Source organism: Phocoena sinus, chromosome 15 (genome assembly GCF_008692025.1).
Source record: "Phocoena sinus isolate mPhoSin1 chromosome 15, mPhoSin1.pri, whole genome shotgun sequence".
NCBI classification, from domain to species: domain Eukaryota; kingdom Metazoa; phylum Chordata; class Mammalia; order Artiodactyla; family Phocoenidae; genus Phocoena; species Phocoena sinus.
Genome location: NC_045777.1, coordinates 46,130,285 through 46,157,464, shown reverse-complemented (window position 1 = coordinate 46,157,464; position 27,180 = coordinate 46,130,285). Strand labels below are relative to the sequence as shown.

Here is a 27,180-nt window from a genome sequence, read left to right as displayed (position 1 = left end):
CCCTTAGCCATTCTTTAATTTTTCCCAAGATAGAAGGTATATTTCTTTTACAGTCAGGTTGGAAATAACCAGGGCATGTTCTGTTTAAGTTATTGACCATCACTTGTTACTGTATGTGCAATATTTTAAGTGCAAGTGTACATGAGTGCAGTTACCTCTGAATTGAACTCTACAAAGTAAGGTGGCACTCTGGATTTTTTCCCCAACAATTTCCCCTTATGCTCGACAAAGCTCCATCCAAATGCAAACCTCAGTCTCATTTGTACTGAAAATATGTGTCTAATCACCAAGAAGCCAAGCATTTATCAGGATAATCCTTCCAAAATCGTCAACTTTAATGGTATCCAGACGGCTTTTCTGGAGAGGGCTCATTAGTTTAAAAAAAAAAAAAAATTCTCAAAATGTCAGTGTTCTGTGGCTTTACTTAGAGAGTTAAAAACATAATCAGAGTTCCCTGCCTTCCTGCTTAATAGCCATTTTCTGCCTATATACTGCTTTGAAAAATAGTCAAGCAAATGTAAAGAAGATAAATATCAAGCATAAATGAAATACTGCCAAAGGGGATAGGTTGTACGCATAAAAATGAGTAACTTCAGAGCTGCACACTAAGAAACTGAATATCTTGGTGTTTAAAATTAGAATGGCTCCCCAAAGAATTGATAATGTTCCATTTAAGAAAAGAAATGTTTTCAAATCACTCCGCTGGCTAGAGAAGTCTGAATCAAAGTCAGAAATTAATAAAAAGATGCAGACAGAGACCCCCAGTCATAAATAACAGAGCCGATTTGTATGCTTATAAAAAGCCTGCAAGGCCTGGCGGTGTCTATAGTTCTAAGGGCAAAAAATTTAATAAGATGCAAGAAGAAAATAGAAAAAAATAGAAATGGATGTACTTGGTGGAAATGTTATTGTATTCTTGTGACACAATGACTTGTTTTCTGGAAAAGTAGTTCTTCCATTGAGCCCAGGCACACACTGTGTTCATTGTAAAGTTGTATATTCAGGCCTGTAGTCTGAAGGGTTTGCCCGTGTTTAAAGCTCAGTGCTACCCCAGGCTCATTAGAGTACAAGGACAAAGCTCTATCATGTTACTGCTTCAACACCACTCAGAACTTTGGGGTAGTTTTCAGTGGCTTCAAGTACTTACATTGTCAGCAGCGCGGGAAATAGAAAGTAGAATACTGAATGCGTGAGGTGTATACATCAAATGTGCAGGAATGTATAGACGGAGATAAGGATCCTAGTCGAACACCCCGTTACAGTGAAGTCGGCGCAGAACAGTTCCAGGGTAAAGACAGACGTGGAGTAAATGGAGCTGCAATGCACTGCTTGCAAAAATCAGAGCAGTCTGGGTCTCTTTCAAGATCAAAGGGCTCCTTTCTAGACTCTATATCAGGAACAGAGCTCTGCTATGGGTGGCAGAATGATAAGGGAACGTAATCACAGCCATAAAATCTTTAGTGTAGGGACAGGGATAGCAGAGGGAAAGCATCAATTCAGGTCTGTTTCGACAGCAAGATGGCATCATTCTACAAGTGGTTTTATTGTTGTTGTTTTGTTTTGTTTTTAAAATTCTGGGCCAACTCAATGTTTTGACTGACATGCTTGTTCTTTGTGGGAAGCTGCTTATCAGGATGGGGACAGCGTTGGCTGGGGGTGAAGGTAGGAAGGAGAGAGTGTGGTCAGGAGGAGAAGTGGGAAGAAGTCGGGTAAGGACTATGTCCAGTCAAAACAACTCACTCCTGCTGTGATAACTCAATTTGTTTCTTATGTATTTATTTTGGCAATAAATAATACCCACAGACAAGGAGAACATTGAAAGGTACAAGAAGCAATATGGTGAAAACTCAGTCCCCCTCCAGCCCACCTACCCAGGCTCCTCTTCCCGTGGGAACCACCATGACTCTCCCTTGCCTTGCAGATATTTCAATGCACAAGTCCAAACTCTGTTTCTATATTAAATAAAAACAGGCCTCCACCCCCTCAGTCCCCCTCCCCAGGACGTCTGTCTATCTCAGGGTCTTCAATAGATGAACTCCGGACACCAGGCGTTTTGTTTTGTTTTGTTTTGTTTTTTGTTTTAAGGGGCAGGATTATTACTTAATGATAATGACATATTTTACACATTGTCGTCTGCTGATGTTTAAAAGATAAGAAGAAATTTGTCTAGGCGGACGCCTGAGGCCCTCGGAGGACACCGGGAGACCCTGCCAAAACGCTTCCAAACTGAATAGTCGTTGGGCTGCCAGATAATTCAGAAACTATTTGTATGAGCTGTTTACCAAATTATTAACCGCACAGATGTTGTTTGGCTGAAGAGCAGCTGAATCCCCTTTCTGGCAGCCGCGGAGACAAAGGTCTCCAGGAATAATTGGAGATGTGCATGGAATATTAAATTAATTTACTGCTCTTAATTCTTATGCAAATTCTGACCTCCGATGGCGCCTATCAATTACCCCGCGCGCAGTGAAAGCTGAGGCGACAGTTTCTTTTCTTCTCTTTGCTTTTTTTTTTTTTTAAGAACTCGAAAAAGGAAATATTTGCAATAAGCAGGCGGTAGGAGCACCGCGTAACTGGAATTATTTAATTGAATCTCCAGGTTTTCAGGGTTGTCAGTAGGGGATATAACCCCAGGACTCGGGGGAGAGGGCGGGAGGGGTACGGAGGGCGCAGGAATTTGTGGGTTTGACTGCACACCTGTGGACCTCGGGAAATGCGGCAATGAGCAGAGACGAGTGTTGGAAAAGGAACCATCGGCCTGCAGGCGGACGCGGGCCTTCGCGACTCTGCGAGTTCAGCATCAATGCGCGATTCCGTGTCAGCCCCGCGCGCTTCGCAAACCCGGGTCAGGCTTGGAAGCACCTTTGCGCCGCTCTCCTGGACCGCTGCCTGCAAAGTCTGCATCTGAGCTCTGGCTTTCTTTAACTTATCTTTAAAGGGTTTTAACCCGTCTCTAACCCCCAACCAAAAAAACCAAAACAAACCAACCAACCAAAACAAACAAAACCAGATTTTATTCCTTGCTTGAAAAACCAAACCACCACGATGCGCGCGCACGTCCAGCTCCTACTGAAATCCCGGGTGGGCCGAAATGCATTTAATTGTCTCCTGCGTGGCGAAGTGACACCTACTCTTCTCTCTGAATTGAGCAAACGCCCGGGCTTTGTCTGCGCTTGTGGCTTCGGCTCTGTGCGGCTTCTGCACTTCGGTGGTGGGCTGTAAAACTGGGGTCTCTGAGTCTTTCATCATCTTTCTAATAAGGAAAACCAAGTCGGGCGCATAATGTCTTCGGCCCCGGCTCGACCTCCCCAGGACCTCGGCAGCCCGACGATGTATCCAGCGGCCCGCGGCGCAGTCACGACGCGACGCCTTTCAGCTCCTTGCGGCCCCCACAAAAGCCAGACAACAATATCAATTAATCATGCAGCCGGCAAACAAGGAGATTTATCCCGCGACAAACAGCCCCACCGAGAGCCGCTGAATGGGCGTGATTAGCATGTGAAAAGGCGAGCAAAACTCCGCGGTTCAACAGCTAAAGAGCAATTTGATGGGGCTGGGATGGGGAAATTACTTGATTAGCGTCCTTCGGAGGAGAGCACAGTTCCAGCCCCTCGGCCCGGAATCCGAAGCGAAACAAAACGCGCTGGTAAACGCGGCGACCTGGAGGGAGAGCGCGCGAGGGAGGGGAGCGCGGGGGCCGGCACTGCGGCTGTGAACCCGGGTGGGGCGGGAGGGGCGAGAAGATGATCTGCTGGCCACGGCCAACGCCCGAGGCCGGAACCAACACGAGCCGCGACAACTGCTTCTCACCGCCCTCACCTCGGGCTCCCAGGCCGGGACAGGGCGGACTCAGACATTCCCCACCCGGGGCTGGAGCTCGACTTTTCCGCGCTGCCCCTGCTCGGGTCCGAAAGAGGTGCATGCGGAGGGAAAGGCCCACCCACGGCGTCCCACGGGTCCCCTGCGGGGGCCTCAGGGGCGCAACCCGCCCGGCAGCAGCCTCCGCCAGCTCTAGGGCTCCGGACCCCGGGTCGGAGTCGCGAAGACTGCGATGCGGCCGTTCCATCCGCAGCTCTGCGGTTCCATTCCCGCGGGCAGAGAAGATTGGAGCCAGTCAAGACTGTTTTCCGGCTGCTTCGAATTTAATCACCTTGTTGCTGCCTGCTCGAAAGGCTGTCGCGTTTGGGCGTGATTTCTGATGGGAAAAGCGTTCCTTGGCTGCATCCCCTCGGGGAAGAGGTGGGGAGCTGGGGCAGAGTGCCACGCGGAGTGAGGGCGCTAGGGCCTAGGTGGAGGGACCCGGATGGAGCAGGCCCCGGGGCTCTCCCTGGGTTCGGGCGGGCAGCCCCGGGCCTGCCCCGGATCCGCACACGCAGGGCCAGAGCTGGCGGCTTGTGACGCTGCGTGTCGCGGCCTCCTCCCAGAGGAGGCCCGGAGTTTGGCTCGTGTACACTCGGGCCTTTGGGGCGACGCTTTTATTTTCTGGGGACATGGGTGACTGGGTGAAACGCTGAAGAGCAAGGGCAGCTCAGGGTTCGCCGGACTCAGGCCCCCAGTACGCCGTCTAGGGTGGGCGCCCACGCTTACCCCTCAACCCCCGCTCGGCTCCGGAGCTTAACCCCAGCCTTGGGAACTTAGTTTCCTCTCTCTGGGCGCCCATAACTTTCCCTCTGGACGCATGCCCACAAGCCCCTGCTCCCTGGCTCCTCCCAGCGCCAGGGAAGGGAAAAGCCACCCCCCAACCCCGTCCCCAGTTCCCCAAATCCCAGACTAACTCCCTCTCCGTCTCAGGACCTAAAAGGGTCCTTTCATCTCACGCCCCAGATCTGAGTTTACAGGTGTTTTCGGGATGCGGCCTTCAATTTTCCTGGGGGCGGGAGAGTCTAATTCGGCCTTCGTGAAGTACACGAACACAAAGGTAATAAAGACTTCAACAGGCAGATTCGCCAAGGCCCCGGCCGTCTTAAATTCACCCTGCCCCTTGGCACAAATGAACCAAGCATCGAGGAGTCAAGTCTTGTTTTATATAAAGGGGGGGCGGATCGCCCCATCAAGCTGAACAACTGTCACCCAGTTGAACAGGGTGTCAAGCCGCAGTTCGCGGCCAACTTGAAAAAGCTAAATTCTTTCTGAAAGGTCTCCGGCGGTGGGCGTGCAGCGAACTGCAGCTCGCCCCCTCCTCCCTTTCTCCTTCGCCCTCTCCCTCTCTCCCTTGACTCCGCGCTGAAGTTACAGTTACAGCCTTCCTCTTTCTGTCCCCAGTCGGACCCCGCGAGCCATGGCTTCTGGCTGAGGTCAGAGAGGGGCGCTGCGGCCCGCAGGCCTGGAGGGCGCAAGAGGGAGCAGGGCGCGGCGGCAGTGGCAGCTCCAGCGAGGAACCGAGGACCCGCGAAGCTGAGGGCTCACACCCGGACGCGGAGCCCCAGACGCCCGACGGTCTCCAAGCACGTCTGCCGGACAGGCAGAGCGGCGGGACACGCGGAAATCTGTGCCATGCGCCTCCGCCCATCTTTTTCCGCCCGACTCTAACGCGCCGCGTGGCCCGAAGCGCTTTCTCTGGACGGCTAGGGCGGTGCATTTTAATTCCAAAGCCAAGAGGTTGAACCGTCTCTAAGTTGGCGGGCGGAGGGGGCGGTAGCTGGAAACTGCGTGGCTGAATGCCTTTGCCTGCGGGGTAGCAGAGCTGTTCCCACCCATAGCGACGGCTTCGGGCTGGCTTTGTAGTTATTTTTGCGAGTTCTGCCCGGTGCCCATCACATTGCCCTGAAAAGCAAAAGAGGCCGCTGCAATTTATTCCGATGGGCGGCTTTTAAGAAGCTGGCAATTTGAACCGGCTGGGTGTTACTTAGTGCAATACGAAATCAAATGATCCTATTTCTCAAATAACAGTGTCTGTGAGGAGAAGTGAATCCTCTGAAAGGGTAATTGTCTGCTGATAGTGTTTCCCATTACACCCGATCTTGGCCTAAATGGTGTTCGAGAGCGGGCTGAGAGCGAGGGGTGAAATGAACGCGCGAGCTCGCCCTCGGGAGGCAGCGAAGCGGCCGCTCGGCTCGCGTCCTGGCACGTTGGGCCGGCAATGCCACCCGATGCGCCACCGACTTCGACGTCATTTTGCAGGTGGCCGACATCATTAGACACGAGTGATCTTGTGGATGAAAGAATAAAAGTAACTCTTCCTTCCTCTCGCAACTTTGGGAGTCGTTAGAAATTGGAGACTGCACTCTTCTTCACAGCGTCCTGGCGTCGTTTAGTCAGACAACAGATTGATGATAATCTGCGAAATAAAACCCAGCTTAGCCCCTCTCATCCTCCCGTGTTAATATTGAGAACGCGGAGTCTTTCCTTCCAAGGACACATTTGTGCCTAGGATCATCCCAGTCCTGTTTTCAGAACTCAAACTTAATTCCCAGGGAAAATACTGGGTCCAGGAGTTGCCTGTTATTCCCATGGCATGTGGCACATTTGGGAGGAAAGAGTTGGCCCCGAGCTTTATATTATCCTCTGTAGGCCCAGCCGCTGTTTTTAGTGACAGCCAGATATAGGGGTTCAGCTTATGTCTGAGAGAAGCACGGACGAGAAGCAAATTTAAGGAATGATTTTATGAACAGCGTAAAATCTTAGAAAGCGGCGGTCTGCAGCCTCCGCGTCTGGCCTCGGGGCGTGTGGGTGCCCGGGGTGGAGCGCCAGGGCGCACACTGATGATACCTGGGGCCACCTCTCTGCGGAATCACTCCCGGTGGCAGAGGCGCGCAAGCAGCAGCCTTGCCCATAAATCCTTTTTACTTATTATGCAGGCCCCACCAGGGGAGCGGCCTCCTCTGTAGAGCCTGCGAGCCTGGACACAGAGGCTTCGTCCGGACCAGTCTCACCCGGGAGAAAGGCAGCTCCAGGGCCACACTCGGGCCAAGGACGAGATAAGGCTTCTGGTCGATTCCTCCACACACACACCCCTTCAAATTTTTTTCTTACGCAGGACTTTTTGTGTTCCGAATATCCTGGAGTTGTAGGTACAGCATACACTGTGCTAATTGAGGCATTTCAGGCTGAGCCTACTAGAACCAACTCGTGGCTTGTTTTTGCTCTAGCTAGGCAGTTTTATTTTAGTTTTTAATATTCTCTTGGAGTGTTTTGAGACAAAATATTTCTTTTCTTTTTTTCCCCATCCTATGACCTCTGTTTACAAGTCCATTTGGTTGTTCGTGATTTCCCCTCTTTCTTGGCGCTGCTTCCACGTAATCTAGAGAAGACGAGGAAGGATGGTAATTCCCGCAAGTCGGAGGAACCACGCCGAGGACGCTTCTATCCCTTTCACGGAGGCACGTTCTGCCACCGCACCTGGAGTCCAAGACACAGGACACTAGGCGGCCGCTCCTGGAGCAATCTGGGGCCTCTCTGGCTGAAGGAAAGCGGGATAGCCTGGGTTCAGCCCGCAGCGTCCGCTCCAGGATTCGTCGCCTGCCTGAAAATCCAGCCGGCATCGGTCCTCCTGCCAGGCCCGGGGCACGGCCTGGACGCCCGGCCCTCCAGAGCCGGTGGTGGTGCTTATTCCTCGCACGCTCCTGCTCGGCGTCCGTACCGCCCGGAATGCCGTTCCCGAGGGGCTTCTGGGGACATCTCGCCTCTCGAGGCCCTCCTCCGGCTAAACTTTAAGGCCCGCGATGCAATCAGGAAGTGAGAGACCACGCTTCCTCTGCCCTCGAGTGGCCTCTCGGGGTCTCCGCGCAGCCCGGCCGCTCTGCCCTGCAGCACAAGCAGCCGCCGGCCTGGCTCGGGGCAGCCGGGGCGGCGGCAACAACGCGAGGACAGCGGACCCCTTCCCCCTGCGCAGGCCAATGCGGGGCGATCACCTCCAAACCTGCGCTCCCACTTCTCCCGGAGGAAAGGGGGCCACGCCCGAGCCTGTCCACGGGCCTTTAAGGAGAAGGAAGTGACAGTGAAGAGTCCCCCAGTAACCTCGGAAGGGCCTAGATCACATTCCCTCACCTCCTCCCCAGTAAATGAAGCTGGGAACCCCGGAGATGGGCCACGCGTTTTTGTCAACCTCGCTGCGCTCTCCCGGGGCTGCAGGCTCCTGCGCGGCTTGAGAGTCCCTCTCTCCTCCTGGACTTGCCTGGACCCAGGGGGCACGGACCCCGCTCCGCACGGGACGGTGCTGGGGGCCTCGGCTGGGGGAGAGAGGGGACTTGGATGGCTCAAACCTGCCGCCACCTCCCCGCCTTCAGGGAAACCCTCTCAAAGTCCAGGCCCGGGGAAGGGGGCGGGAGGAAACCCCGCGGTGCCAGGCCTCACTCCCCTTTTTCCCAGGGGTCCCGGGGTCCCAGGGACTCCCTAGGGCCCTGTGGCCGAGAGGCGGGGAGTTAAGAAAGATATCTCCTCTTGCCGGGGACCATCTCCCGGCCCCTCCGCGCCTTTGCCGGGGAAGAGCCGGCTGCTTGCCCAGTTCAGCGGCTCAGACCCGAGCGGTCCTGAGCGCACACTCCCTCCCCTCCGCGAGCGAGCCAACCTACCCCCAACCCCGCCCCGCCCCGCCCCGCCCCACCGCGCTCCGCTCCTAGACCCACTAACCTTGCGAAGGCGCGGAGCCGCCGCTCGCCCGACCTCGCCGGGCTCTGCGCGGAGGATGAGCGCGGCTTTGCGCGTGCTGGCTCCGCGGCGTAGGCCCATACTCCCCTCCCCCACGCCTTATAATTTAATCACACGCGATATTAAATTATCAAGCCGCTCATTAATCATCGTGCGAGTTACTGGGACTCAACACGCCTCCGCGAGTTTTGACAGCCCAGACCAGTTCGCGGGGTCGGAGAGTGTCTGGGTTTGGGGGACGAGGGGGGGTGTCGAACCACTCGAGAAATACTACGAGCCCCACGCGGGCTGTCGGGGCCTCTTGCCTGGAAAAAAGGTTTGAAAAAGAGCAGGCTGGGCTTCTGAGTTTGGTCTAGGCTAGGGTTTGTTAAAAGCCCAGACGCATCCCTCCCGGGCCCCTTTCCCGAAGATCTGGATTTTGATCACGACAATTAAGACAGCCAGCGGCGTATCAATCAACAGCATCTTAATTTGCAGTTTTTCCGGAGGGTGAATTTGACCTGAATTAGTGTATCTTCATTACCTACTTTGGACGGTATGAAATTAATGCGTTTGAAATACAGATGAAATCGTATCACTGAAGTCATTTCAAAGAACAACTTTTTCCCAACTCAAAGGGAGCTCTCTTGCCTTTTGCATACTACAGATGCGAAGACAGGAAAATAAAGGATTTTTTAAATTAAATCCTTAATGTGAGGTTTTCTTTTTAAAAATAATCCATGTTTTTCACTCCAAAGTTTTTACAAACTGGTTTTATTTTTTAGTTTTCCTCCCCTTTCCCTATTTCTAGTAGATGGATGTTTTAAAAGAATAAACCAATTAAATGAGAGTTCATGTGATTTGATTCCATACAATGAAGAAAAAAAGTGTTCATTAAAAGTTGTCCTAGTGGGGCTTCCCTGGTGGCGCAGTGGTTGCGAGTCCGCCTGCCGATGCAGGGGACACGGATTCGTGCCCTGGTCCGGGAAGATCCCACATGCCGTGGAGCGGCTGGGCCCGTGAGCCATGGCCGCTGAGCCTGCGCGCCCGGAGCCTGTGCTCCGCAACGGGAGAGGCCACAACAGGGAGAGGCCCGCGTACCGCAAAAAAAAAAAAAAAAGTTGTCCTAGTGGCACAAAAGAGGGTAATTAGTTCTTAGCGTTCAGGATCTCACACATCAGGAGAACAATAACCAAAAGATCAATAAAACAACAAGCAAAAAAATAAACACCCCCCTCTAGAGGGGGTGATGTAGGTAAGAATCTGTCAACCAACATTCTTTAAATATCCAGTTTGAAATTAGTCTTGAAAGAAACGTAATTCCCAAATGAAGTCCTTCCCCACATTAGCATAAGCTAAGGCAAGCGCGTATCAAGAGAAGGCCAGCTCCTGCAGGAAATGGCTGTGAATTTAGTTAAGTTGGCAAAGTTTTCTAAACAAATCTTAGAGAAATGAAATTACTTCCCTTTTAAAAATATAAAAACAAACAAAAAAATAAAAATAAAAATATAAAAACAAATGTCAAACCCAGGGCACGGTCAAAATCCTTAGCAGGTAAATTGCGTTTCACCTTCTCCACCAGAAAATGTGATCAATTTAGTAAGCAAATAAGTACATACATCTTGACCCTGTGGTCAAGATGCTTTACCACAGAATATTATCGATATTATTAAATGAGTCCAAGACCTTTATTGAGATATTTTCTCTCCTATTAATATGTTGTCTGCATTTTTCTACCCTACCAACACAAAGAGATAGGTATCAAAAACTCACACACACACACACACACACACACACTGCTAGGTGAAATACATAAATCCTAAAGAAGCTAGAAAGGGGGAAAAATACCATAATATGGTGTGATTTCTTTAAAATAAACCAACAGAGGAAAAAACTGTCTTGACTATCTTTATCCAGGCAGTTCATGCCTACCTATGTTCTGCAATAATAGGGACAATTGTTGTACAGACTGAGACGTGGCTTTCTGTCCCAGGTGCTCTGTCTAGTTAGAGTGAGCCATTGGCAACGGCCTGCTGAAAATCAAATCTGAAGATTTGAATTTAAAACTGGAGACTTCAGCATAACCTGAAATGATCCCAACAGCGTGGACTGGTGGACTGGCCAATTGACTACTTCTGAAATGCAGAAGGAGGATCAAGAGTACGTGGGAGGGGCTTCCCTGGTGGCGCAGTGGTTGAGAGTCCGCCTGCCGATGCAGGGGACACGGATTCGTGCCCCGGTCCGGGAGGATCCCACATGCCGCCGAGCGGCTGGGCCTGTGAGCCATGGCCGCTGGACTTGCGCGTCCGGAGCCTGTGCTCAGAGACGGGAGAGGCCGCGACAGTGAGAGGCCCAAGTACCGCAAAAAAAAAAAAAAAAACAGTACGTGGGAGCTTGCAAAAAAAAAATTAAAACACGAACGTTTTCTTGAATGGACCCACCAGAAATTAGGGAAATGAATTCCTTCCATTCATTTGACTATTTTTCTTCATGAAACTGCTTGTGCAGACATCATCCCATTTGACTCTTTCAGGAATGCTGAAGGTGTGATTGCCTGGATGAGACCAGTTCATGCCCAATCCCACCCATTGTCCAGCTTCTGTGCATCCCCCAGTTTCTTCAATCCGAATCATGCAGGGCAGTTGAACAGTTTCCTGCCGAGCAGAGTAGTGGATTATTATAGCCTTGTCATAAGTCTTGAAATCAGACTTACTTCTCCAACTTTCTTTTTTAGAGTTATTTGGGCTGTTCTAGGTCCTTTGCATTACCATATGAATTTTAGAATCAGCTTATCAATTTCTACAAAAAAAAGCCTACTGGGATTGTGATTGAGATTCCACTGAATCTATAGATCAATTTGGGGAGAACTGACATCTTAACAATGTTGCGCCTCCTGACCCATATTTCTCTTCATTAATTTAGATCTTCTTTAATGTCCCTCAGCAATATACACAGTCTTCAGTGTATAGAACTTTCACATCTTTTGTCAGATTTTTCCCTAAGTATTTCATATTTTTATTATAAAAGGTATTTTTTTTTATTTTGATTTCCTATTGTTTGTTGCTGGCATATAAAAATACAGTCGTTTTTGTATATTGATCTTTTATCCTACAACCTTAATAAAGCTCACTTACTAGTTCTCCACAAGGCAGTAGAAACCAGAGGTCAGACACAGCTTTAGCCAGATGAGAGGACATTTGTCATGTAGATAACCATGGGTGGATCTCTAGTTCTCTGTCGGCTGTAGGACCTTGAACAGGAGAATCAACCTCTCTGAGCCCCAGGATAATAATGCTTAACTTGCCACACTATCTTAAGATTGATGGTCTCATGTGTATTAAAGGGCACACATTCAGTGCCTGACTCATGTTCTAGGCTCTCTATGAAAACTTCTTTCATGCCCCCAAATACTAAGCACCCTTTAGGCCCAGAGTAAGTGCTCGAAAAGTCCTTACTTATTCACCTATCAGGAAGTACTTTCCATTAAGGAGCCAAAGGCTAGGTTCTTAGCTAATGTATATGCTGTTTCTAAACATAGCAGAGTCTGTCAGAGTCCATTTCCCCTTGATTCAGCCTGGATGGTACCTTCATGGTTTCTCTCCAGCCAAAGACATCCTGCGTCTCTCTGCCTGAGGGTGTTCTCTGGTCCATGGAAGATTGGAAACACTAGGCAGCTAACATCCCAGGGGCAACTCTCCATCCCGCCATCAGGATGATTTCGTTCTATTCTATACAGTCCCTTACAGGCTCCGTTGAATTGAGCCACACTTGCCCACAGTGATAACATGCTGATTAAAGTACCTATATCTGCCTCCTTCCCTCCCCTGTGTCACATCCTCTCTTTCTCAACCACTTCCTGGGGTCACCTCCTAAATAAACTACTTGTGCCCCAAAACCTTGTCTTGAGATCTGCTTTTGGGAGTGGAACCAAGACAGGTCATTTGACAAATGATGAAGCTAGCTAGAAGCAGAACTAGAGTTAGAACCCAGGTCTTCTGGCTCTAGAGTACATCCTCTAGTCCTACTGGATATGGAGTAATACACTTGAAACAATGATGACCCGATATCAAGCAGTGTATACCTGGACACCAACAAGGCAGCACTGACTCCACCATGCCTGTCTCCTAAGGCTGGTATTACCAAGTATGGGTCTGATTGTATGTGGTTACAACAGCTAACGATTGAAGTAGTGGTTCAGGTCAGGTCACTGAAGCCGAGGAGGGAAATTTTCTCTAAGATAATGGAATAGTAGTGGTATGGGGTGTTAAAAAATCTAATGAAAACTGGGGAGAGGGGGCTTAAAGAGGGGAGCACCTCTGGATGTATGACTTAATGATACACGTTTTTAAAAGCTCAGAGGTAGGTGTCAGCAGCCTCTCCTGAAGCATGTGTTTCCATATGTATGGCACACGCATGCATTTTGACCCATTAGCAGTTCTATAGTGGGGTGGCGCTCTGTTGTACCAGAAAGATGCCTATCCCAATGACATTATTAAGTCAATTTTTAGAAAGTAAATAGAAGTTACTGCATTAAATGACACCACTGTCAATATCATAGTGTACAAAATAAAAACAGGTCCATCAAGAGAGGACTGATTAAACTGCTTCATGTGATATCCATAAAGTGAAACACTATATTGCTGCATATAGAATGAGGCAGAGTTATAGTCCTACATATACTGGTACAGAAAGATCTCTAAGATATGTCAAGCATAACACAAGGTGAGGAAATGTGTTTCCTTAAAAAGTAAAAGTAGAACTACCATGACTTCCCTGGTGGCGCAGTGGTTAAGAATCTGCCTGCCAATGTAGGGGACACGGGTTCGAGCCCTGGTCGAGGAAGACACCATATGCCGTCGAGCAACTAAGCCCGTGTGCCACAACTACTGAGCCCACAAGCCACAACTACTAAAGCCCACGTGCCTAGAGCCCGTGCTCCACAACAACAGAAGCCACTGCAATGAGAAGTCCGCGCACCACAGCAAAGAGTAGCCAGCCCCCGCTTGCCACAACTAGAGAAGGGCTGCATGCAGCAACGAAGACCCAACGCAGCCAAAAATTAATTAATTAATTATAAAAAGTTAAAAAAAAAAAAGTAGAGCTACCATATGATTCAGCAATCTCACTCCTGGGCATATATCTGAAAAAGACAAAAACTCTAGTTCAAAAAGATACATGCATTCCAGTGTTCATAGAAGCACTATTTACAGTAGCCAAGACATGGAAGCACCCTAAATGTCCATTGACAGATGACTGCATAAAGAAGATGTGATACATATACACAATGGAATATTACTCAGCCATAAAAAAGAATGAAAGAATGCCATTTGCAGCAGCATGGATGGACCTAGAGATTATCATACTAAGTGAAGTAAGTCTGACAGAGAAAGACAAATGTCATATGATATCACTTATATGTGGAATCTAAAAAAATGATACAGATGAGTTTATTTACAAAGCAAAATAGACTCACAGACATAGAAAACACTCTTATGGTTATCAAAGGGTAATGGGGGGGGAAGGGAGGGATCAATTAGGAGTTTGGGATCAACAGATACACACTAATATATATAAAATAGATAAACAACAAGGATCTACTGTATAGCACAGGGAACTATATTCAGTATCTTGCAATAACCTATAATAGAAAAGAATCTGATAAAGAATAGATATACATTTATATGTATAACTGAATCACTTTGCTGTATACCTGAAACTGATACAGCATTATAAATCAACTATACTTCAATAAAAAAGAAATGTAGAGATATTCATATACATATAGACATAGACATATATATGTGCTCAGAATCACTCAGAAAAGTTACATAAGAAAATGGTAACTGGTTGCGCACCAGAAAAAGAAGCTGGAAGCTGGTGGTAGTGATTAGAGGGATATTTTTACTGTATATCTTTTCCACAGAATTTTGCATGATGTATTGTTTATAAATAAATAATGAAATATATGAGAGCTTTCTCGGCAGCCAGCTACTGTAGAAAGAAGCCAGATCATTGAATGATGCAGGACCATGTGGACAGAGGTCCAGCCAATTGCTTTACCAAGGCCCAGATATAAGGGTGAAACCCCCATGGACATTTTTCCAGCCTCAGCTGAGCTCCTGGTTGAATGCAGGCTAATATGTAATCCAGGTCACCTGGCTGAGCCCATCCAGCCCATAGGTTCATGAGAAACAGTAAATCATTTTTGTTTGAAGACACTGAAATACAAGCACAGGCACACATAGATACACACACACACACAGGAAAATAGAAAGGAAAGAAATATATGAGGGAAAAAAAGAGAAAGAATATTAAATGCAGAAGGATGATTTTTCCCAAGTAGAATCCCAAGGTAAGTAGGAGACACATTTTGGGTCACTCCTGGTGCTGCTAACTGCTAGCAAGTAGTTCACTGTGGACTCAATCCAGTCCCGGGTGAGGCTATCCTACAGTAGGGATCCAGGGATGTAGTAGAAAGCACATAGATTTAAATCCTCAGCAAGTTCCTTAACCACAAGCCTCAATGAAACTGTGATAATAATATACATTTTACAGAGCTCTTGTGAGGCTTGGAGATGACTCCCACAAATGATCCTATGGCTGAAAGACAGTGGGTATATAATAATCACTGACTTCTTCAACAAGTACCATTCTGCCTCAGCTGTATCAGTTATCTAATGCTGCATAACAAATCAGCCCAAAACTTAGTGACTTAAAATTAAAAGGACCATTTATTATCTCATGGTTCTGTGGGTCAGAATTCAAGAGCAGCTTGGCCGGCCCGTTCTCTCTGGAGGTCTCTCACGAGGTTGCAGTCAGATGTTGGCTAGAGCTGCAGTCATCAGGAGTGGGGACAGGGCTGGAGGATCCATTTCCACTCCCTCACATGGTGGTAAGGTGACACTGGCAGTTCGAGGGGGGCCCCAGTTACCCTCCAGTGACCCTTCTTCAGGATAGCTTGGGCTTCCTCACAATATAGTGGCTGGTTTACCTCACAGTGAGCCATCTTTGGATGTCACACACCATCACACACGTTAGTCCTGATTCAATGGGAAGGGACTGCACATGAGCATGAATTCCTGATGGAAAGGAGCACGGGGGGCTGTCATGGGCTGAGTTGTGTCCCCCAAAACTCATATGTTGAAGCCTTAATCCCCGGCACCTCAGAATGTGACTGTATTTGGAGACAGGCCCTTTAAAGAGGTGACTGAGGTAAAATGAAGTCACTAAGATGGGTGGGGCTAATCCAAAATGACGGGTGCCCTTATAAAAAGGGAGATTGGAACACAGACGTGCACAGAGGGAAAACCATGCAAAGACACAGGGAGACCATGGCGTCTCTGCAAGCCAAGGAGACAGGTTTCAGAAGAAACCAGCCCTGCCTAAACCTTGATCTCTTCTAGGCTCCAAAACTGTGAGAAAAGAAATTTCTGTTCTTTAAGCCACCGAGTCTGTGGAACTTTGTTATGAGAGCTGGAGCAGCTAATACAGGGGCCACCGTAGAAATCAGCTTCCACACTGACCATCCTAACATACGGAGAAAATAATGTCTTCTTCAGACACAATGCTACATATCGTGTAATTGTATTCATATAAGATTTCCACAGGCAAATCCACAGAGACAGAAAGTAGATTGGTGGTAGCCAGGGACCAGGGGTGCCCATAGGAAGGGAGAGTGACTGCTAACGGGTAGAGAGTCTCTTTGGAGGGTGATAAAATGTTCTAGAATTAGATAGTTGTGGTGGTTGCACAACTTTGTGGATATACTAAAAACCACCGAACTGTACCATTTAAAAGGGTGAATTTTATGAACTGTGAACTATACCTCAAGTTTTTTGGTTGCTTTGGGTTTCTTTTTCTTTTTCTTTTTTATTGAAGTATAGTTGATTTACAATGAGCCAGTCTCTGTTGTATAGCAAAGTGACTCAGTTATATACCTATATACGTTCTTTTCTTATATTCTTTTTCATTATGGTTTATCACAGGATATTGAATATAGTTCCTTGTGCTAATATATCTTAATTTTTTTTAATGGCTACATTGTCCTATCAGCCAGTATCTTGGAGTGGTCCTCTGGGCTGGGTTCTAGTCCCTGAGCTGAGCTGAAGAACGCCAAAGGAATAGATGCGTCTTTCTCTCTGCGGAAGAATTACAGTTGAGTTGTGGTAACGAACCATGGCTTTAAAATACTCACGGTGCATTATTTAAAGAGCTGAAGAGATTCCAATTGAGTCCAACCCGAAAAAGTCCACCCTGGGGAGAAGTGGTGTCTGTCAGACCTCCACAGACCCATTCCAGCTTCTGCTCCAGCTGCAGTGGCCCACCCTGGACAGGACATGGCCTCTCGTCCCTAAGTTTCCCTGCGCCAACAAACACTTGTCATGGTGAGAAGCTGGAGAAGACGGAGGGTTTGGGCTCTGTGTTGTCTGGTGGGGGTTATAACACCATGCCCGCTCTTGTGAGCTGTGTGGTCTTGGCTGGATTGCTCAACCTTGATGTGCCCCAAACTCCTCATCTGGAAAATGGGGATAGTACACGTAAAGAGCTAGGAAGAGCCTCCATTAATATGAACTATTTGATGCTATTTATTGATGCATGTGTACACGCACACCCCCAACGACAAACTGAACTTGTTGCCATTCCCCTTTGGTTACACGGAAAAGTCCTAGGAAATTAGGAGCGTTCCTTGTCCTCAGGGAGGTGTGGGATCCACTTGCTCAATGAATGTTTTCTACGGCCAGGCTTGTGCTAAGAGCTTCTCAAATGTTACCTCCTTTGTACCTCACAATAACTCCATAAATAAAAATTTGCTGCTCTGAGTTTAGAAATGAGAAAAATAAAGCATTTAAGATGTTAGGAAATGTGCTCAGAGCCACACAGCTGGTATAAGGCAGAGTTGGGATTTGAATTCAGGTCTTCTGATTCCCAAGCATGTGGTCTTTGGACAACGTGGTGCTGGGCACTCCCTTCCGTGGCCTGGATTTCTATTCCTGAGGGGTGATGGGCTGGGATCCCTCCTACATCCAGGTTAGACACAAAAGAATGAAACTGAATCTCGGGTTGAGGTTCCCAGCTGAATGTCACCTGCTGTGTCATCAGCCATGAGTTCAGGTGACTGGACCCCTCTGAGTTGGCGTGTGAGTGCAGAGCCAGCAGGGTTGATAAAGATGGAGAGGAAGCTTGGGAAGTGGCTTTGAGAGCTAGAGAGATAGAGACAAATCGTCCGAAGCAGAACATGGGCCTTTACCTCTGATGACTCTCCCCATCTCCCAAAGGGATATTCTTCTTGCCTTCTAAGAAGTGACACCAGCTTATATTTATTGGGGGCTAACTCTACCAGACATGATTCTATGTGCATCACACAGACTACCACATTTAATCCTCTCAACAAGCCTAAGAGGAAGGTACTATTACCATCACCATTTTGCAGATGAGGAATTTGAGGCACAGCAAGGTTAAGTAATCTGCCCAAGGTCACACAGCTTGCAAGAGGAAGTGGTAGTATACCACGCAGAGGAGGACCTGAGCCTGAATCACATCCTCTGTATTCTACCTCTTCTCTAGGACACATGGCAAGTGTTTATTGACTCCGGGAGGGTGTTCTGTGTGGCAGTCACCGTCCAGGTACCCCAGGGATGACTGAAGCCAACATTTCTACAAAGACACATGCCGTGGATAATTGTAGACGATGTGAAAAGTAGAAGTTCGACATCCGGTGCCCTGTCACCTGGTAAACACAAACACACAGCCACCAAATTCAATGGTATTTATTATGCAAAACCCTTTGGTTTCAACCTGCCTGCGAGTTTTAAGAGCAGGTCTAGAGCATCCCTTTGTTTCCAATCCTTGTAGTTAGGAGGAGTACTCGTTGAACCCTGGTGAGAAGTGCATGCAAGTGGCAAACAATTATGAAATCCACCAAATGATTTTTGAGGAGAATCTCAGCATTCAGATTGTTCACACGTGACGTCAACACCTACAAGGATGCAGGGCTGCTGCTCCTGCACCCAGGGATCTGGGACATACCTGGCCAGGTGGAACCAAGCCACCACCCAGTCCTGCAGGGAGAAGAGTGTAGGATTTGGTGCTCTAAGTCTAATGCCTCTGAGGATTCCATTCAATAATGGGAGAATCCTGGAGACCTCACAGAAGCAAAATTCAAGGGCTTCAGGGAAATCATGGGCACATGGAAGCTGTGAGGCAGAGCGAGCCCATCTCCTTTAAGAACCGAATCTCTAGCAGAGCCATTCAATGACTCTGTTATTCTATTTTTCAGCTGTTATTTAGCTTTCATATATCTCGCATATTTTAGAGATCCACACGTTAATTGCTGGTTTACATGATATGAAGTCATATGAGGAAATCTATGTTTTCACTTTATTTATTGGAATTTGCATCCTATTCTTATTGTTTTAAATTAGCTATTACAAATGCCTTAGAGCAAAACGCTCTTAGTAACCTCTTGCCTTCCTGTATCAATTAGTCAGGCTTCTCCAGAGAAACAGAAACAGTATGATAGATAGATAGATAGATAGATAGATAGATAGATAGATAGATAGATAGATATACAGACATACCTCATTGTTCTGTGCTTCACTTCATTGCACTTCACAGATACTGAGTTTTTTGCAAATTGAAGGTTTGTGGCAACCGTGCCCCGAGCAAGTCCATCGGTGTCATTTTTCCATGAGTACTTGCTCACTTCATGTCTCTGTGTCACATTTTGGTAATTCTCTCAATATTTCAAACTTTTAAATTATTATATTTGTTATGGTGATCTGTGATCAGTTTCTTTCATGTTGCTATTTCAAAAAATTATGACTCACTGAAGGCTCAGACGAGGGTTAGCACTCTTTTTGGCAAAAAGATATTTTTAATTAAGGTATGTACTTTTTTTAGACATAAGGCTATTGCACAGTTAATAGACTGCAGTACAGTGTAAGCATAACTTTTATATTCATTGGGAAACCAGAAAATTTGTGTGACTCGCCTTACTGCAGTATTTGCTTTATTGAGATTGTCTGAAGGGAACCCATAGTATCTCCAAGGTACACCTAAATTTATATCTGGACATAGAGAGAGAGATTGATTTATTATAAGGAATTGGCCCATGCAGTTGTGGGGACCAGCAAGAGCCAAGTCCATTGGGCAGGCCTGCAGGCTGGACATTTCAGTGAGAGATGATGCTGCTGTCTGGAGTCTGAACACTGGCGGTTTGGAGGCAGAATTCCTTTCTCTTCTGGAGACTTCAGTCTTTTCTCTGAAGGCCTTCAACTGATTTGATGAGGCCCACCCACATTATGCAGAGCAATCTGCTTTACTCAAACTCTAGTGATTGAAATCTAAAAATTACCTTCACAGCAACTTCTAGACTGGTATGTGACCAAACAGCTGGGCACCATGGCCTAAGCAAGTTGACCCATAAAATTAACAATCACACCTCTCCTCCTGATCACTATAACCTCCCACCAATGATGGTATTTCACCTTCTAGCTCCTGCTTTCCACTTCCTGGTGACTCATGACCGCCTCCTCTCCCCCACCATGCTTAACCATCTTTCTACTTTATCTCTAGAGCTTCACTGTTCGACACAGGAGTCAGTAGATACATGTCCTCTACAATTGTAATTTTAACAAGTTAAAATAAAATGAAATTTAAAATTCAATTCCAGGGTTGCGGTAGCTACATTAAAGTGCTCAACAGTCACATGTGGCTAGTGGCTACCATACTGGACAGCACAGAGTAGAACATTTCCATCATTGCTGAAGGTTCCAGTGGACAGAGGTGCTCTAGACGTTTCTTCACTATAGTTTTGCCTTTGCTATCTAGGCCTCTCTCCTCAGACCTTGACTCTGAATCTCAGAGCTGCAGGTTTGCAGTCTCCTTGACCATCTGGATAGTCATATATATCCTCATTGAGAATGTTGCAAAAAGATAGTTTGATGCATTTGTGTAATTCTTGCATGGAATGCTTGTGTATTGCTCAGGATAAGTAATGTTAGCTGCTGAAACAAACAACTCCAAAAGATCAGTGACTCAACACAATAAAGGTTTATTTCTTGCCCAAGTTACAGTCCTGTACTCTTTACAGCCATTCACTCTTCTTCCAGGGCCTCAGAGTTCTCCACTGGGTCCTCTGCATCCAGCCGGCCACCTAATGAAAAGTGGGGAAGACAGTACAGGATGTTCAGGGGCCAGGTCTGGAAGTGGCTGCATCACTTCTGCTCACATTTCATTGCCCAGCCTGGGTCAAACAGACCCATCTCACTGCTACAAATGTAGTCTTTCCAAGGGCCAAGGAGGAAAATTAACAGAATGGTGAACACAAAATGCTGTATCACAGCATGTAGAAAAAAAGCATTCCTAGGTCAAGGGATATTATTTCCCCCAACAATGAACTATGTATATGTAAAAACCCTTCTGGGTCACACAGTATATATGTCTACACATCTCATACAAGGAAAATAAAAAATATCAGTAACTATCAAATGATGAGTTTCAAGGCCATATAGAATGGAGGCTAAGAAAGGATGGACTTGGAAATTGGAAAAAGTCTGTTTGAATTCCAACACTACCACTAACTGGCCAAGAACACACTGGCAGTGTGATCTTAGGCCAGTTGCTTAAACTTGCAGGGCCCTCAGAGGACTCATGGGGTTTAAATGCGGCAGTAAATGCTTACATTAGTGTAGACGCTCAGTGGCAGGTGGGGCTACATACACACATACATGTGACGTCATGGCCTTTCCCCCACATTCTACTTTTGAGTCAGATCTACCTACAAACCGTGTAGTAATTGCAAAATGAAATACTTTCCCGTGTTCATGTCTCTTATAGGTTGAATTGTGTAGCCCCCACAAACTCCCCCAATTCATATGTTGAAGTCCTAACTCCCAGTACCTCAGAATGTGACCTTTGTTGGAAGCAGGGTCATTGCAGATCTAATTAGTTAAGATGAGGTCATACTGGAGGAAGGTGGACCCCTAATCCAATATGACTGGTATCCTTATAAAAGGGGAAATCTGGAGAAATACATGCACACAGGAGGAATGCCATGTGAAGATAAAGGCTGGGATTGAGTGAGGCATCTACTAAGCCAAGGAATGCAAAAGATGGCCAGCAAGCCACCAGAAGCTAGAGGAGAGGCATGCAATAGATTCTCCCTCACTGCTCTCAGAAGGAACCAATCCTGCCAACACATTGATCTCAGACTTTTGACCTCCAGAGCTATGAGACAATAAATTTCTGTTGTTTAAGCCACCCGGTTTGTGGTACTCTATCATGGCAGCCCTAGGAAACTAATATAATATCCAAGCAGTTATTGACTCATATACACAGAATTTAATCTTTAAATTGCAGGTGTTCACATTTTTGTAAAATGCTAATTTCAACATATTTCCAAAATCAATTTTCCATCCATTAATTCAACTGTTTTAGAGCTACAAAAACAGCAACTTCATAGGGGTCACCCTAAGATCCATATGAGTACCGGGATGAAACATTGGCTTTTCTTGCTGTTTGCTTAATGGGGCTGTTAGGGACCTATCTTTGGAACTAGGCTCATTAATATTACACAAATGACCGGTTGTATGACCTTAGCCAAGTCCCTTGTCTGCCCTGAACTCTTTTCCTCCTCTAAAAAATACGAGAGTGAGGCTACATTCCTTAACTAACTTCCAGCTAAGACATTCTTTGGCTTAAAAGAAACCTGGCCCATCTAGGAAGACTTGATGGCCTGTGGTCCAGGTGAGCTGAAAGCAGAACTGCTTACAGAAATCAGCTCTGCTAATATAAGGGGATTTAAGAACAATGTTAAAGGAGAGTGCACCAGCAAATTAAATATTCAAAGTGAAGAACTCTGAATTTATTAAAAGTCTGTCACCATTGAGAACACATAATTTTAGCATAAATACTCTAGAAATATTCATTTAATTTGCTAGGTGTAACTGTTAATAAATGGATCCTGCATCTAGATTGTCATATGTCATTAATAAATCAACCAAAGAATGCAAATTATAATTATTTTGAATTATCTATTTACTGCTTAATTATATTTAATTTTAGACTCTCCTAAAATGGCCAAATAAAAATTTTGGATGCTAAATGACTGTCTTATCTGCTTACTCTGTGTATTTGCTGAAAATAATTAGTTACATTAATTGGGGATTTTTTTCCTTAAAAAACTAATATGGGTAGGGATGGTCCTAAATAAAATATCGCCATACATGCATTTTTTTGGCCAGGGTTGTAGTAAAATATTGTTTGCACTAAAATCAGTAAGCAAAGCTTTGCTCACTACCATGGGATCAACTTGGTATAATGTGACATAACAACTAAATAAAAGTAACATCAGTACTACCCTTAGATTCAGGCAAGAGGCCCTACCTGGGCTTCTATACGTTACAGAGCCTGTTCTGGACTTTGTCTGGCCATGCCACTCCATACAAGGCGAGGAGGCCCCAGGGCCAGGGGACATGCCTGCCTGGAGGTCTCACACACACACACACACACACACACACACACACACACACACGTCCTTCTAGAACACACTCCAGGTGTCCATCACCCGGACATCCCCTGGTCAAAGGGGCCTAAGCTCCTTTCCAAGGCCTTTAAAGACCTCTTTCCTGGGTCCTTCTTGCTAGGATGAGCGTCACTGGTGTGCTTACCCTTCAGCCTGAGAAGTGGCCAAGAGGAGGCTGAGGTGGGAATGAGGACAGAGCTAGGACTTGTGGACTGGTATGGGGAGGGGGCTACTGGGGTGGGGGCCGGTAAGGCTGGGTAAGGAGTCAGAAAACTAAATTCCCCTGTATGAATTCTCCCCTTTTATGAAGGCACATTGGTCAAGGTAGGAGGGACCATATTTTATCTACAATTTGTCATCTTGATTTTTAATTGTTTCATATTTTGACAGATGGCATGAGGGTCTCCATTCATCCTCTTGCCCTGGACCTAGCAAATGTGAAGAGAAGGCTGAGTAACATCATCATTTTACACTGCAGACCTTTGAATGGCCCATCTCTCTTGCTGATGATCTATTTCTGAGTTTGTCACACCTAGCACACAAGTAAGTGAAATTAATGACAAAGAAAAAACAAAAGAAGTGAAGAATAAGAGACTAAAGAAATTCTATAGCTTCTTTTTTCCTGCCCTGTGGGCTTCAGAATACAGTTATGGTTCTTCAGAAAGTTTTTCCCCCAAGTTGGTGATGATGATGATAAAAACTGATGCTTCTTCCTATGTGCTGGGACCCCTTCTAAACACTTACACACATTAATGAATCTCATCATTATAGAAACGACATAGGTGGGTCGTGTAGTAACAGCCTCCCAGTTTTACATACGAGGAACCCTGGGGGTAAAGAGGGTGATTTGTACGTGGTCACACAGCTGGGCAGTGGAAGAAGGGATTGGAGCTCAGGCAGCGGGCTCCAGAGTCCCTGATGAAGTATTGTACAGGGCGTTTGTCCACTGAGCTCTGTCTGCACAAATGTCAGCTTTGCAAGCAACTTGCTGGCAACTTCCCCCTCTTCACCAGCCAGCAATGTGATCTGCAGCCTTAGCCACAGCCTCAGGGTCAGCACGGGCTTTCAGCTAACGGGGTCTACTCTCAGGGTTGAGCATAGCTGCTTAGGACTGAGGATTTTGTCTTTTTCGTGTTTTGTTTTGCTTTTAAGCGCTGGCAGGAAAACAAACAGCACTGTGCCCAGCACTCAGCAAATATGGTAAGAAGGGAAGGAAGGAGAGAATGCACCTGGTAAAGTTAAAGCAGTTTGATGCCAAAGACAAAAATGATCACGTGATTACTCCCGCCCAGCCTCCATCCTCTACCTAGGGGGCGGGGATCACGGGGTCGGCTTCAGACCTGGCCTTCAGAGGAGGGACCCGCCCGAAGGAGGGCCAGGGTCTCTCCCACGAGAACTCCGAACGGTTGGGGTAGAAGAAGACTCCAGCCTCAAAGCAAAGGGGCCTGGGCACTGAGTCGCAACGCCGCCTCTTCTTCGCCGGCGTGCACCCCGCCCTCTCCCACGGCGCCCCGCCCCTCCTAGCCGTCTGCCCCGCCTCCTCCCCGCCCCTCCATCGCGCCACGACCCCAGGAAGTTGCCCCACCCCTCACGGCGCCGTGCCCCCGCCCCTCCACGGCGCCCCGCCCCACCCCGTGCGGCGTCGGGGCGCAGCGTCTACCCGCGGTGCATGGTGGGGCCGTTGCTTCGGACAACTGGGGCCGCGGCCGCCCGGAGGCTGTGAGGAGTGGTTGCGGCGGCGGAATGCAGCGGGCCTCCGCGCCGTCCGCGCCCCTGGCGAGCCCCGACTACTACGAAAGGCTGGGCCGCCTCCAGCACGGGCTGCGGGACAGGTACGGCCTACCCGGGGCGGGGGCGGGGAGTCGGCCGGCCCGAGGGTCCGCCGGAGCCCTGCCTCCGGTTCCTTTCTGCTGCCCCCGCCCGCGGTTCCCCTGGGCCCGGGTCCAGTCCCGCGACGCCCCCCCCCCCCCCCCCCCCCCCCCCCCGTCTCGAGCTCCCGGAGGGGCCTGGAGGACGGAGTTTACCAGAGACACCTCCTTATGGGCAGTGTCCCGCGGGAGCGTGCGGCCGTGTCACTGAATGTGCCCAGAAGTGAGAGCGGGAGTCTCCTGTCACTCTCAATCCAGCCCGTGAATTTCTCTGGTCCCCTTCCACACGCCCCCTCCCCGGCTCTTCACATTCTCATCCCACCCTGACAGCTGCGCTGCATCAGTGATGACAGGTCCAGGAACGCAGGCGGGAGAGTGTGTGTGTTTGTCAAACATGTGCCCTGTTTAAATGAAGGAGGCTTTTTTGTGGGGCCAGATCTCCAGCGAAGGGATGACATTTCCAGCGGGAGAAGCCCAGCTTTCAGAGGGTTCGTGATACCTTGATTAAGACATGAAAGATGAGAACCACTGAAGAACAGCTTGATCACATAAAGAGAGAAAATTATAAAGCAATTTACTATAAATAACTGCGTAAAAGATAGGCTGTTGAAATTATTATTCAGTTGCTAAATTAATTGGAGTTGGAAATCTCATTAGTTGACAAGAAAGGAAATAGAGTTTTGGATCTCTTGATAAACAAAACGTTTAATGAGTGTTAAAAGTTACAAAATCATTTTAGTGAAGAGAGCTGTGTGTGTGATGATTCTAAAATGACAATAATTACATGGAAGGTAAAGGCAGAAGTTACTGGTTTTGAAAAGGAATTATATTCAACCTATGCTAGAGTTAATTCTTGTTTAATATTTATAGAGCATCTACAAGAGGCCTCCTTAATAACATTCTCACTGTATTTACCCCTGAACCCTTTTCTACATCCTGTTTTCTTTCTGACATACCACTACTCACCCACCCACCCACTCACCTCACCTCCAACTTAAAAAAAAAAATCACTTCCTGCAGTGCCTTCATTGAGAGACAAGATAGTGCTCTGTGCTTTGGTACACTTACAGTGCTCTGTGTTCTGTTAAAAGAGTGGCTTAGTTACCCCAGGCCTTTAGTTATTTGTATTTCTTAACCCAAGTTCTAATTTTAAAATGTTACTGGTTCAAATGGCATTTTTTTAAAAAAGCTAATTGTGAGTTATCATTTTTGCTTCCTGTGCTAGGAACACCTGGCTATTTATAGTCCTTATGGTATAATTTCTGTGTAATGATCATTACTCACTTTATGTCTAACACGTAATGCTTTCACTGTTAAGCAAGGTGAGGCTGTTGAAATTATATAAGGAATTTGAGTCAAATTTTACAGCCTATTCATGGTTCTGCATTTGGAGGTTTCATTTTTAAGTCAGTACAAATTTGTTACTGTGTGTATTCATTTTTCATTTTAAAAGTCCATAACTAGGGCTTCCCTGGTGACGCAGTGGTTGAGAGTCCACCTGCTGATGCAGGGGACTCGGGTTCGTGCCGTGGTCTGGGAAGATCCCACATGCCGCGGAGTGGCTGGGCCCGCGAGCTATGGCCGCTGAGCCTGCGCGTCCGGAGCCTGAGCTCCGCGACGGGAGAGGCCACAACAGTGAGAGGCCCGCGTACCGCAAAAAAAAAAAAAAATTCCATAACTAACTCTAATGCATAGTTAATAAGTACAGAGGCAAATCACTTCGGATACAAAGAAAACTGCAGGACAGCTGTGGAAACCTAGGTTCTAGTCCACCAACAGTTGTGTGACCTTGAGCTGGTCATTCAGCTCCCCTGACCTGCCTTCGTCACCAGAAATGAGGGGCCTTGAATATTATGTAAAGTAAGGCCACAGATTTTTTTTCTCTAGTAGAGCAATGAGCCTTAAAGTAAAAAAAAGTCTAAAGCTGTTAGTTTTGCAAAGCAGCAAGCAATGAATATTATCGTCTGTATCCCATCTGAGTATTTGTATGTACCTGTTTGTTGGTTTGACCAATCCCCGTGACCATAAGGACCTTTATCTCCTTAAAACTCTAGAGTCATTTTAAAGGCTGCAACCCCGGGTAGTCACAGCTGATTTGTCAGTCTGAAAATGTCCTGGGAATGGTAGAGAAAAACAACTTGCCCTTTCTTAGTCCTCTTAGAGGTGGGTTATTGCAATGTTAGCTGGTCTAATAACTGGGCCCTCCCCTTGTAAGTGGTGTAT

The 27,180-nt window shown here is 47.2% G+C and overlaps 1 protein-coding gene across 2 annotated transcripts in view; it reads left to right on the top strand.

The window, feature by feature from the left end:
• The first annotated feature begins 24,719 nt into the window (after positions 1 to 24,719).
• The window catches only part of KIZ (kizuna centrosomal protein), a 114,196-nt gene continuing 111,735 nt past the window's right edge, over positions 24,720 to 27,180 (top strand). The window contains exon 1 of one of the 2 annotated variants that reach the window (XM_032604899.1): positions 24,720 to 24,921. In XM_032604899.1, coding sequence (XP_032460790.1) covers positions 24,833 to 24,921 — 89 coding nt within the window. In that variant the 5' untranslated portion in view covers positions 24,720 to 24,832. The remainder of the gene's footprint in view (positions 24,922 to 27,180) is intronic. The other variant, XR_004345745.1, reaches the window with a different exon arrangement.